Consider the following 13,688-nt stretch of genomic DNA (forward strand, 5'->3'; position numbering starts at 1 on the left):
TTCAGTAATAATCGTATATTGTGAAGTGTGATGAAAGCTATCAAAAGTTTAGTAATGTGAGTTTTCTGTTAGATGTTTTCCATGTATATGTGAATTGATTCATTTTGAATGTTATTTTAGCTTTTTACTCTGCCACTTATGTTTGCCATTGAATGATGTTGTCCATGTTTTAGTGTTTTGTTGTTTTGTGGATGATCTTTCGGTTTTCAGCTTGACATTATACAATGAGAAGTAAACGCAGTATGCCAAACATTTGAACATCAGGAGGACAGAAAGTATTTTAGTGGTAATCAGATGCCAAATGTAATTTTTTTTACTTTTTTGGCTTTGTTATCATTCTAATTTGGCAGAAGTATTTAAAGAAATGAGTTCTTTAAAACTGAACAAATATTCGCTTTTCAAAATGTGTTTTTATGTTAGTATCTGTCTCAACTGCAGAATAAGGGAACAGTTCGCTATAATGTAGCAGTTGTTTACAAGATGCTGCTGTCAAATCAACTTCAAAATCTTTTATACGCTTAACCGAAGTTTATTAGCACTGTTGTTTCTGAGCTGAATGTGTTTCTATTGTTGTTTCCACCTCTAACAATCACAGAATGTGTTACCTAAAAATGCCTGTATTTAATGCATCTTTCTTAACACATCTCTCTTTCTATAAAATGAATATACAGTAAACGTACATCTATTTGCTATTTAGGCTATGTTTAGAAGTTTAAGATCACGTTCAATAAATGTTTCTTGATTTAATGTGTCGTCTTCTGTTTTATAAATGGATTTCAGTATCGCTGTTGTTCTGATCCACACATTGTTGTACACTGGAACCATCATGTACTCCAAATGTACATTTTTAAAAAGAAGAAAATGATTTATGATGGTTATATCTTGATTTAATGTGCTCAACATTCAAGGCTACATAACAATATAAGCATAGCTCGAAGAATTTTAGTGACGGGCCGCTCAAAACACAAACTTTACCATAAATATAGACTTAACTTAAAATCTCTTAGCCGTCACCCCACCCTTTTGAGTGGGGGGTGAAAAGTTGAAGTGCATCTTCAAATGAATATTACTCTGCCATTTTTTTTTTTGTCTAGAAGCCTAATCTTGGTCTTGGTTTAAAGAAGACAATTTAAGGAGGTGAAAATATTAAACAGAAAAAATGTTATAGCAGTTTACATTTATTTTAATAAATAAAAACAATCCAATAAAATATTAATTTTATAAAAAATTATAAAAAGGTAAATATCTTAAAGTAATAATGTAAACATGGAGCCATAAGTCTCAAGCAGTTGTGATCCAAATTTCAAGTTAAAATCACAAAAAAGTGCTACCCAGTCTCACGGGGTTTCGTAATATAGTCATGTAATTTTTATATTCTTTTTCGTGATCTTATCGCAAATTTTCAGCGTTTTTTCGTGATCGAATTCCTGTTTTCGTGTGATTATCACGTATTGGTTACTCAACTGCTCTTCCATATCTTTAAACCATTGTCGTTTCGGTTTAGGGTTAGATTTGGTGCTTGCATTAGAATGTCATTGGTTTATACTATTTTTTCTGATTTATTTTTTTTATATGTCGCCTTGCGAGTTGGGTTTTGGTAGGGATGTCATTTTATGTAAATCTAACCCTAAACCAAAACGACAATGGTAAGAAAATAGGACAAAACAGTGGAGTAACCAATTCGTTATAATCACACGAAAACAGGAATTCATTATACAATCACGAAAAAATGCGGAAATTCGCGACAATATCACAGAAAAAGAATAAAAACTCACGTGACTATATAATGAAATTTTGTGTGAGACTAGGCTGAAAAATGAGGTTTGTGTCACACTTTTAGTGGTTTTACCAACAACGGACACTAGGTGTCAATGGTTTGCTGCATACTCTTGTCACAAATTATTAAATTAGTGTCACTGCATTATTACAGTTTTTTACAGACGCTAGGACACATTTCTCAATACTTAGGTCAACTCCTCACACGGTGAACACAACAGCAGTCTATGTGGGCTAAACTGAGGATCAATTAACAATGCTTTGGCACAAAATGCATTCAATGACTCCCTCTTTCAAATTTCATGAATTCTTTTCTCACTCAGACACAACAACTGCCAAAACTCTTTATACATACAGGCCAATTTGCACATGCTTGCATACTGTTTTCAAAACTGTTCAAAACAATAACATAATACACAACTGAATAAGACAGCAATTTGCTACATTTTTATAGGAATATTTTAATGAAATATATTTTAAATCTTAAAAATAAATGCTATAAAAACAATTGGCCAAATGGAGTAGACAGAGCAGATTAGCAAAAAAAAAATAAACTAAAATATTGAAGAATTCTGCATCATGTCTAATTCATTCCAGTAACATATGTTGCAGTGAATTATAAACAGGGAAAACATTGTATAATGCTATGTTGTTAGTGTTGTTTTGTGGGTGACAAAGTGTGTTTGTCGTCTGTCAACCTTTGCTAGTGTTTTGGAAGAATGAGTTGATTTGAGACCTGAATAAAGTGTTTTGGTAGTTGTAATGCATTTTGAAGGTGAAATGAACTGCTTTGCTAAGCTGAAAGTTTGTAAGGAGAACTGTGTGAAGAGTTTTGCAAAAGTGACCCAAGCACTGAGAAATGTGTCCCAGCATCTGCAAAAAAAACTGTACTACTGCTAAAAATGTTTTGAAATATGAAAACTACATCTTAGAGCTTTCCAATGATATATAGTTTGTCAACATTTTTGAAGATTTATACTAGGATATAGTGTTATGAATATAGAAAATTAATGGGTTTAGAGTAGGGGTTTAGTGTTAGAAATATGTATAAACAAATTGGGCCAACATGTGGACCGGTGACATTTTTGAATTTGACTCTCACTACGTCATTTCTTTCTCAAAATGGTGATGATGCATGACAACTACACTAGAGTTTTCCAACAATATATAGTTTGTTAAAATTGTTTAGGTTTTGAACAGGGTATTAGAGCTATACATATGTAAAAACAAATTGGGTCCACCTGTGGCCCCGTGACATTTTAGAAACTGATTCTAACTATGTCATAATTTCCCCAAAATTGTGATATAATTTGAAAACTACACTCTCAGAGCTTTCCAATGATATATAGTTTGTCAAGATATTTTAGGTTTAGATAGGGTATTTGTGTTACAAATATATAATAACAACATGGGCCCACCTGTGACATTTTAGAAAATGGCTCTCACTATATCATTTTTTCCCAAAATCCTAAAAATAAATGGAAATTACACCCTTAGAGCTATCAAACAATATATAGTTTTCAGGATTGGATAAGAATTCACATGCAAAACACTGAAGTTAACTTAGGCGTCCCACAGGCGGGACTGTAACATTTAGCAGGATATTAATGTTTTGAGGGACACTCACTTCATAAATGAATCAGTTACTCACCCTACATAATTTATTTTATAAAACACTGTTGAAATGTATATTCTAGAGGCTTATATACCTTTCCAACGATATATAGTTTGTAGTGATAGATTTAAATTTACATCAACAATATTGAAGTAAACTTAGGTGTCCTGTATACAGGACGGCGACACTTAAAGGAATATTCCATTCTCCTAAAAGAAAAATCCAGACAATCCACTCACCACCATGTCATCCAGGGTGTTGATGTCTTTCTTTGTTCAGTCGAGAAGAGATTGTTTTTTGAGGAAAACATTGCAGGATTTTTCACATTTTAGTGGACCTTGGTGGACACCAACATTTGATACTTGACTCAACGCTTAACAGTTTTTTCAACGGAGTTACAAAGGACTATAAACAATCCCAAACGAGGCATTAGGGTCTTGTCTGGCGAAACGATTGTCGTTTTTGACAAGCAAAGTAACAAATATACACTTTTAAAGCACAAAGGTCCGGTCCAGTGCGACCTAACGTAAATGCGTAGTGACGTAGGGAGGTCACGTGTTACATATATAAAACGCAAATTTGCGAACCATTTTAAACAATAAACTGACACAAAGACATTAATTAGTATCAGTTGACATACAACAACGTAGGAACGGTCCTCTTTCAACACATTTGTAAACACTGGGGCGTAGTTTCGCGTTCGTCTTCTGTGACCTCTTGACGTCATGACGTATTGCGTGGGGTCACACTGGCGCATCACAACCAGATTTAGACAAGAAGTTGTGGTTTAAAAGTGTTTTTTTTTATTTTTCTTGTCAAAAATGACAATTGTTTTGCTAGATAAGACCCTTATGCTTCGTTTGGGATCGTTTATAGTCCTTTGAAACTCCGTTGAAAAAAACTGTCACGTGTTGAGTTAAGTATTAAATGTTGGGCTCCATTAAAGTCCATCAAAATGAAAAAAATCCTGCAATGTTCTCCCCAAAAAACACAACTTCTTCTCGACTGAACAAAGAAAGACATCAACACCCCGGATGACATGGTGGTGAGCAAACCATCTGGACCCCTCCTCCAAGAAAATGGACTAATCCTTTAACTTAAAGCAAGCAACAATCTCAGATGCCACAGAAAACTATATTTACATACTTTGGCTGAAAAATTGACGCAGAATGCAAACTTCTGGTAAAACAGCAACAAACATTATTTACAACATTACAACAAACATGTGACAACATTATTTGGTTAATAACTGAAGAAAAAAAACTTATTTCCCATTATGCTGTTTGTAGTATTCAAGGGCTTGTCTTGCATTGGAAAAGTCCATTTGTAATCTGTGATCATCCTGATTGTCTCTTGCTTGTTGAGCTTGCATGCCATTTAATGCAAATTGCTGACCAATGTACTCCTGAACATCTGGATAAATCTGTGGACGAAGCTCCCTTTCTGTCTCTCTGGGGTACTGCTCGTGTTGGGAGAAATTTTGTATGACCTTCTCAGAAGCTCGAATCTGGATCCGGTTGAGGATGTTGGTTAGGGGCCTGAAGTGAGCAGGCGTCATCTCCAGGTTCTTGAGCGCACTTTCAGGTAGTTGCATCCGGCTAAGTTTGGGAGGAAGAGAGAGTTGGAGGTCCACTTCAGGACATTGCCGGGTGTTATGGGGAGGGGTCTGAAAATAAGGCTGGAGCTGAGGATTTTGGGCTTGGATGGGATGGATGATGGATCTGCATGGAGTTTGAGTGACGGGACTGTGGTGGTAATGATGAGGGATTAGAGGACTGCTGAGCTGAGATGGAAGTCTGTTGAGATTGTTCTCTACTGTAGAGGACTGGGTACAGGAACTTTGAACCATGGGCAGAGCCGTATGGAGATTTTGAAGGCTAGAGGGTCTGATGCAATTGGGACTGGAGAGAAAAGAGGGATTATCAAACCAGAGTAACAAATTCACATCAATCTGAATGTACCATAAAGTTTAGTTTTAAATTAATTATGGATGTTTAGCTAAATAAGACATTTATTAACCAACTGGGGTTGTTACAGCTCAGTCCACAGCTCACTCCTCCCCTTTTAAATGCATAGAGAAGCTACGGTTTCCGTCACATATGTAGATAAAACGGCTTACCTAAGATAATAAAAAATACAGTTAATTTTGTAAGGACTTTATGCGCCAGACGCTTCGAAGGGGTTCATAATAAAAGAGACGCACACGTTCGCCAGATACGCACTTAATCACATCAGAGTTTAGTGTTAAGTGAGTCTTGTATTTTCGACGTGTGTCCAGCAGGCACGTATTTTGACATGATGCACGTAGGTTCGGCACATGACGCGCCAAACACATATTTTAACTTGATGCATGATGCAAATTGGTTCACATGACGTGCCAAACGCATATTTTAACTTGATGCATGATGCAAATTGGTTCACATGACACTTCAAACACATACAGTATTTTGATATGACGCATGATGCATATAGGTTCTCGTGACACTCCAAACACATATATTGAATTCACGCCCCCCGGAAGAGAAGTCACTAGCCACCAACGTTCAAACTTCTATCACATCGATTTGGACGTACATGAAGGTTGACGATTTTTTATTTGGGGGTCAACTAATCATTTCAGTATAATTAGCATCATTCCAATAAAATAGTTTGTGTTTGATGTTTACAGGCATGTTCAGACCAAACTCACCTGTTCAAGTTTCTGTTACTGAGGCTGAGTATTGTGTGTGTTTGATGGGGTAAAGGTGATCCAGCAGGGCTTGGGTTTATGAATGCTGATATAAACGGATTGACCGCGTTAGAGGAAAGCGTCCCGTCTGAAGAATTCACTGAAGAGCTGTGGTCTACAGAACTGGACACAGTCACATCCGCATGCTCTTCCTCCTTTAGCCGTCCTACTGTTTAATGTTAGTGGGCAAAAAGTGACAGGCTAAACAACAAGCTAGAGTTTAATACGCTATAAAGCTCCCTACTACACTTTCACATATAGAAAATATCTCTCAAAAAAATCATACCTTGCTCCTTTTGTGTCAAACTCAAATTCTGTTTTTCTTGTTGTTTTGAATCCTGGTGCTCTCTGTCTCTAAACCTGAATGGAAGACAAATATATAAAAACATTAGGATTATTGATCAGGGTTGATACTGATCTCAGTTCTCAAGTAATAGCAATCTAACAATAAAACAGGATTCAGCTGATTCATATAAATGGTTAAAATAAATTATTTAAAAAATCCCAAAAATGCAATGTAATTTTCTTCTGGTCGGCTGTATAAAAACATATTATATCGTATATTTGTATATTTGGTATAACAGAAATAAAAAAAAAACAGTCCAAACTCTAAGAAAAAGGTACAAAAGTTGTACCTCTTTGTCACTGAGAGGGTACCTTTTATAAAGGTCCTAATATGTACCTCTAAGGTACTTTTTTATAAAGGTACCACCCCAACCAACTGTTGTATCTTCATTTAGCCGACCTTTTCTCCTGAGAGTGCACCATTAGGTGATCTCATTTTCTTTAAAATATTAAGGACAGTTTCCCAGACATGGCTTAAGCGTATATAACGGTAATTCGAAAAATTTGATTAATTTTTTTTGTCCATGGCACGAAATTTCATGCATTGAGCATGAATGTCTTTTTCGTGTCAGTTGCACAAATTTCTATACATTTTTTGTGTCATTTTATGTTTTTTTTCTTTCTATTTTTAAATCATTGTCGCTTGGGGTTGTGGTTAGATTTGGGGTTTGGATGTAATTTTATGTATTGGTTCCTACATGTTTTTCTTCCGCTTTTAAAACTATTTTCGCCTGGAGTTGGGGTTAGAGTTCAGGTTTGGGTTAGGATGTCTAAAAATGTAACAGAACGTGATTCTAACCCAGTGGCAGCCGATGACTTCTTTTTTGAGGGCGCTCTATGCGAAGTTCGTTACAACATGTATGTAGCCAGTCATGTGTATGGTTTGTAATTTCAAAATATGTGTTCTGCGCATCGAGAGATCCTGTGAGCATCACGTGTCTTGTCAAAATAAGTGCCAGCTGCAGATGCGTCTAAAGGGTTTATGATAAAAGAGACGCTCGCCACTGTTCTAACCCCAACCCCAAGCGACAATGATTTAAAAATAGGGGAGAAAAAACGAGAAAACAATACATAAAATGAAATAAAAAATAATTTATAGAAAAAATAATTTATAGAAAAACTATTTATAGAAATTCGTGCGACTGACACAAAAAAAAGATTTTCGTGCCATGGACACAAATAAATTAATCAAAATTTTCGTGACTATAAAACGACTTTCCGTGAGATCAGTCTGGCCTAGTCCCATATTAAAATATATGTTTAAGAGGTCTTAACTGAAAACAGCCTGCACAGCACTGACATATATTAAAATATATATGTGCCATAGTTTGTCACAAGAGTCACACCAGCAATGTATTTGGTAAGGTATGTTTGTAAAAAAATTGCCTATAATATAACTTAAGCCTAGTTTAGTCTAGGGCTTAATCTAAACCCTGTCAGGAAAACCACCCCGTATAGATTATTAGTTTATCCTCTCACCTTTTCCTGTTCAATCCATTGTCACGAAAGCCTTTAGCAAAGGGGTTGTTGTCAATCTTGAGTTTTGTAATCTGTGTTAAGAATGATCAAAATGGTGAAAAGTTTGTTCACCAAAAGACCACAAACATGCAAGTTAATAAATCATTAGCATTTACTAAAACAGACTTGTAAAAGTTTTGATTTTATATCCAATAAATCTGAAACTTTTTGATGCACAAAATAATTTTTGAAAAATGTTATGCTAGGGTTTTGCACAAATTATGTTTTATTTGATCATATGAGCCACTAGATGGCAGTGGAACACTAACATACAGCACCTTTTGGGGCAAATGGACCAGATCGCTTATCTCTATATTTTATATGTTGTAAACATGTTTTCATCAGCTGTGCGATGATTGGTCTCACCTCCTGGTTCTGGTAGGCTGTAACAGCTATAAAGGCAGCCTCAGGAAAGGTAAAACGCAGGTAACCGCCATGCACATAAGGGTTACCGGGGTCTGGAGATTGAACTATGTGTAGACGGGGCTGGTATTTATGCATAGAATGAAGAACCACCTAAAGACAAAAAAGAGAAATGTTGCAATAAAGCAAGTAGCACATGCAAATCAAAAGGAAGTCATGAGGCTTGTTCGACTTCATGCGACGCCGCTAGAACTGACAGGCGGATGACGTTAAAGTGCCGCGAGAGCGAGACGAGATTACACTTCGTATGACTTTTCGAATCGTTCTCGTGGTACTTTGACGTCATCCGACTGTCGGTTCTTGCAGCGCTGCATGAAGTCGAACAAGCCTTTCACCTTCACTAATCATACAGCTATGCATCATATGACATTTTTTTTACTGATTCCTTTGGCCAAAACAGGATGTCACCTCACCAGGCCACTGGAGTTGAGTGTGTTGTTGGTTAGTTTGAGCTTGTGGAAGGAGATTGGATACTGCATCCATTTATCACCAGATGCAGGAGAATCTGGGTGGATGAAGAACCGGTTGGGGAGGTGTGGATCACTTGAACCACCCACTTCCCATTGATCCTTATTCCACTGCAATAATACAACAGTGTATTAGATCACAGTTACAATTAGTAATGCATCACCTTTATACATATATTCCTAGTTTTGGCATTTGCCATATATAAATATTTAAACACATCAAATATTTATTATGTACGATATGTACAGTACAGTGTCCAAAAGTGATGTCCATGGGGGGAAATTTGTCTGATATTTGCTTCTTATGCCTTCACATGTTAGATTAAATAAGAGGTGTGTAGTATGAAATTGACAAAACACTACATTTTTAAGGTATTTAACAAAACAATTTGGCAAGACAAACCACTTTTTTTGAGTATACAAAAATGTGCATAAAAACAAGTTAAAAACAAAAAGTAATAAAGCATATTGACTATAATATGTTATTAATATTTGTATAGGTCCTCTTTTGTGGTAATATTTCTTCGTCTTTGTCCTGGGCTATGTCTTTATGAATTTTGCATGTGTGTAATTTTCTCCCAAGCCTCCTTTAATTCTCATCAAAGCTGAGCTTTTATTCCAAAGCAACATGCAAAATGTTTAATGCATTTTTTATAAAATATTCAAATCAATAACAAATATGTTAATTGTTAAAAGGAAAACACCACAGTTTTTCAATATTTTACTATGTTCTTACCTCAACTTAGATGAATTAATTCATACTATCTTTTTTCAATGTGTGCACTTTTAATCTTTGTACAGCACTTCGTGAATATGTTAGCATTTAGCCTAGCCCCATTCATTCCTATGGCTCCAAACAAAAGTTTTATTTTGTGCCACCATACTTACTCGTGTAACTACTTATGTAACAGTCTTTAAATAGGGAAAACATGGAAGTGTTTGGTGGCTTCTAAATTCATCCCTGTTTGGAGCCATAGGAATGAATGGGGCTAGGCTAAATGCTAACACATGCACGACGTACTGTACAAAGATTAAAAGTGCACGTATTGAAAAAAGATAGGTATGTATTAATTTAAGTTGAGGTTCTTACCTAAGTTGAGGTAAGAACATAGTAAAACATTTTAAATTGGTGGTGTTTTCCTTTAAAGTTGGACATTTGGCCACTTCTGTATATGTAGACCTACTATCTAGCTGGTGGAGCATTGTGTTAGCATTATAAAAGACCGAGGGAACGCACTGATAAAATATGCATTTGTATATTTATGTAATATTTATTACGTAATATATAAATTGAGGACAATCACAAGCACTGAAAATATGTGCTGCGGATCTGTTACTAAATCACAGAACAGAGATCGAGATTTATATAAATGAATATTTAAACCAAAATTAAAACATTAATATTAAATAAATGGTGATCGAAACTAGTGTTTATGCCATTGAGATTATATGAAGATATTTGTATGTAACTGAAGGGAGGGGTGGAGGGGAGTTACCTTGTACTTGTGGTTATCAAACGGCACCATGTCCATTATCACCATGTACTTCACTTTAGGATTCAGGCCCGTCACTGTTACTTTGCAGCTGGGAAACATCCGCCTAAATAAACCAAAACAAACCATCATCACGCTGGAGGATCCATTTTGATAAAGTCATAATTTGGGCTTTGTTAATGTTTCATTTTAACATTAAATTAAATGTTCACAGCAATTGTAGGCCTTTGTGCATACCTGCCAGATTTAGTTATCAGCATCTCGGTGCCGATACTGCTGAATTTGTCCCAAAGCTCACGACATTGCAGTGATACATGAACCGGCAGTGAGGTTAGTTCTGCTTCAGCACTGTTTATCCTGTGCTGACTTCGGCAAATAGGTTCCTTATAGTCTGATCAATAATAGGACAATTTCAGTATTTATGCACAACTCTTAAATATTTACAGCACTGCATCTCCACAGCAAAATTACTTTTTATTATAACTCACTTAATGGGTCTTTTAATAGTTTTTCCTCTATAATGTCAATTATAAAACTGGAATAAATCTGGTAAAGACAGGTTTACCTTGTGAATAATATCCATAGCTGTGGGTCAAAGGGCTCATCTGGTAAGGAAAGTCCGACACAGTCCGTTCCTCTGGTAGATACATGATCATGACACTGGAGCAACAAACAGACTTGTCCAGAGGTCCGTAGCTCACAAACCCAATGATCTAGTTGGACTTTGCCCAGGTGGCTACCTTTCCGTTACTTCAAAGAGGACAGAGGTGTGTATTTGTGTTTCTGTCAAAACATTAGGTTGGGCTTTGATCTCTCTTTTTGTCTCTCCTGGTTTGCAGTTTGTCTTCCAGCGTCCCTAAAGAGGTGTCAGGAACAACATTCGCAGGATTTGGGGAAAGGGGGAGCATTTTACTTTAGAGGCCAAGGGTTCCCTTAACACTTCCTCCATACTCCAGACACACACGTATAGGTGTTAATCACCCCAGCAGTTTGTCACCTATTACTTCAGGAAGCTTCGGCATTCGCCGCTGTTTGTTGGTTCTTGCTAATCTTACCTTTTTGGGCTGATCTAGGTTCAGCATACTGGATCAATCGATGGACTGAAAGCTTAGTATAAAAGAGAAATGGCATGCAAAGCTTTATAGTGAGATTAGAATGCAAGTAATATTATTCGTTTGAATACAAATATGTCTATTTCCATTTTGGTGAACAAAAAAAGAAGTAAAGGCCTTCAGAGTGTTTTAATCCAGCAAGCAATTTTGCATTTAAAATATGTCTTATAGCCATCCAAAACAGCCCAGGCATGTTGGTTAAAACAAGGCAAAATTTGCGCTGTCAGGAAAAAATCTAACCGTAGCACAAAAATGAATGACATTAAATAAACAAATAAATGAAACCAAACATCTTGTTATCGCTTTTGACTTTGTATACATGATGGAATATCATCTTGCAAGTTATTTTGGCAAAAAAATGACATATAGACCATTTTGCAAGATGTAAACAATAAACGACACTGGTCCAGAAGCACTTCCTGTTTCAGTTTTTGAAAACTACATAAAGTTAGGATAAAATACAACCAACAGAACATATAGAACTGAATCAAAAAGTTAAACAAACATCTTTAAGATGTATATGTGAAATATAGAAAACAGTTACAAACTGAAACAGGAGGTGTTTCTGGACCAATAATTCAACATTATTTTGGTGGGCTACTCATAGCAGGACTAGGTCTATAGTTAATATAGATGGTGAATCGATGGCTATTGCTTACTGGGAAAATAGCACTAAAGATTAGTGGTGAATAATGATATTTTGTAAAAGTTTAAATTGTTAACAAAAGTTTAAAACAATAAAAGATTTTCAATATTGAAGATCTGTAAACACTGCCAACCTGCAGTATAGGAGCAATCTTGTGTTGTGCTTTTATACACAAAATTATGATTTTGGTAACCTCCTCCAGGTTACCACATTACATTTTCCTGTAACAACTGTCATTAATTATAAAATAGTTATCTGGTGCAAACATATGTTTATTGAATGAAATCTAATTTACATGAGGAAAGACGTTACATTCGTCTCCAAATAGAAATGAATCTACACAGAATAGACCCTAAGTCACAAACTGTAGATATAAACTTTAAATGATGTGCATTTTGTAAAATTTATGAATAGAACATGCTGAATAGTGTTGTTTTGTTGCTTCATATCAACCAATGTATATCACAAAAGATTGTTTTTTATTTTTTACTTTTTTTTACTTTATTTATAAGGACAACACACATTAATCAACATTACTGTGAATGTGCCAGTGTTAGCCAGCCGGCTAATTTTCAACCGCAGTCCTTTGGCAAGATGTTTTACGACCAAATAAGTAAAAACAAAACTAAACACAAAACAAAAAAACAAAAACAAACTACAGAACCAAAAACAAAACAAAATCAATCAGCACTGCAATCAACATTGGCACACAATAATCATACAGGTATACAAAACAACAGCACACCTGGGGACAAGCAATGTTATGGTATAAAGGTTGAGGTGCATTTTTAAATCACAATGAAATTGAAATGAAAAACTGTAATTTGTTTTGGAATATAGTGGTATTATTTGCACAAAATGTGAAAATCGTGCAATACGCCAAATTCCAATTTGGTGTGCACATGACACGCCAGTCCCTCCAATTCACAACGTTGCATCTTTTGTATTTTGTTTTATTTTATTTTTGCTTTGTGTTTTATTTATTGATTTCTCAATTTTTCTCAGTTTTTTAAACCATTTTCGCTTGGGGCTAGGGCTAGATTTCAGATTTGCTTAAGGAGGTTATTTAATATACAGGTTTCTCCATGTTTGTATATATGAGCCATGGTAGGTGTTGGGGTTAGAATTGGGGTTTGGGTTAGGATGTCATTTTTTTATATAACAAAAAGTTGTTTTAACCCTAAACCCAAGCGAAAATGGTAAAAAAAGGCAAAATAAAAGAGAAACCAATAAATAAACGACCAAAAAAGATGCGCCGTTTAAGTGAATGGGAAGGACTGGCGTATCATATGCACGCCAAATTGGAATTTGCGCGATTTTCACACTTCGTGCTATTTATACGCATCTACATGAGTCTGGGTTCTATTTTTTTGCAAATTGCTCATTATTTTTTTATGTATGTGCACTCATAATCTTTAATCAAAAATGCAAATCTCCTTCCCCCAAAACTGTCTCTCTCTACCTCCGGTCATATGGTATGGCAGGTCTGCGGGTCTGGGAAAAGATTGCAGCAAAAAGCAACATGACCAAACTTCAAATGATCCAATCAGTTCTCGATGGACGAA

General features: G+C 35.6%; 1 protein-coding gene across 1 annotated transcript; it reads right to left on the reverse strand.

Moving 5' to 3' along the window:
* Positions 1-4,464: 4,464 nt before the first annotated feature.
* Positions 4,465-13,011, reverse strand: tbx16l (T-box transcription factor 16, like). The gene is made up of 9 exons (XM_055200031.2): positions 10,931-13,011; positions 10,603-10,756; positions 10,369-10,471; positions 8,819-8,983; positions 8,349-8,498; positions 7,944-8,014; positions 6,406-6,479; positions 6,081-6,288; positions 4,465-5,292 (listed from the first exon to the last, which is right to left on the reverse strand). The coding sequence occupies exons 1-9, from the start codon at positions 11,019-11,021 to the stop codon at positions 4,656-4,658; spliced, it is 1,653 nt and encodes a 550-aa protein (XP_055056006.2). The 5' UTR covers positions 11,022-13,011; the 3' UTR covers positions 4,465-4,655.
* Between the last annotated feature and the right edge of the window lie 677 nt (positions 13,012-13,688).

Source organism: Misgurnus anguillicaudatus, chromosome 22, assembly GCF_027580225.2.
Source record: "Misgurnus anguillicaudatus chromosome 22, ASM2758022v2, whole genome shotgun sequence".
Lineage (NCBI taxonomy): Eukaryota > Metazoa > Chordata > Actinopteri > Cypriniformes > Cobitidae > Misgurnus > Misgurnus anguillicaudatus.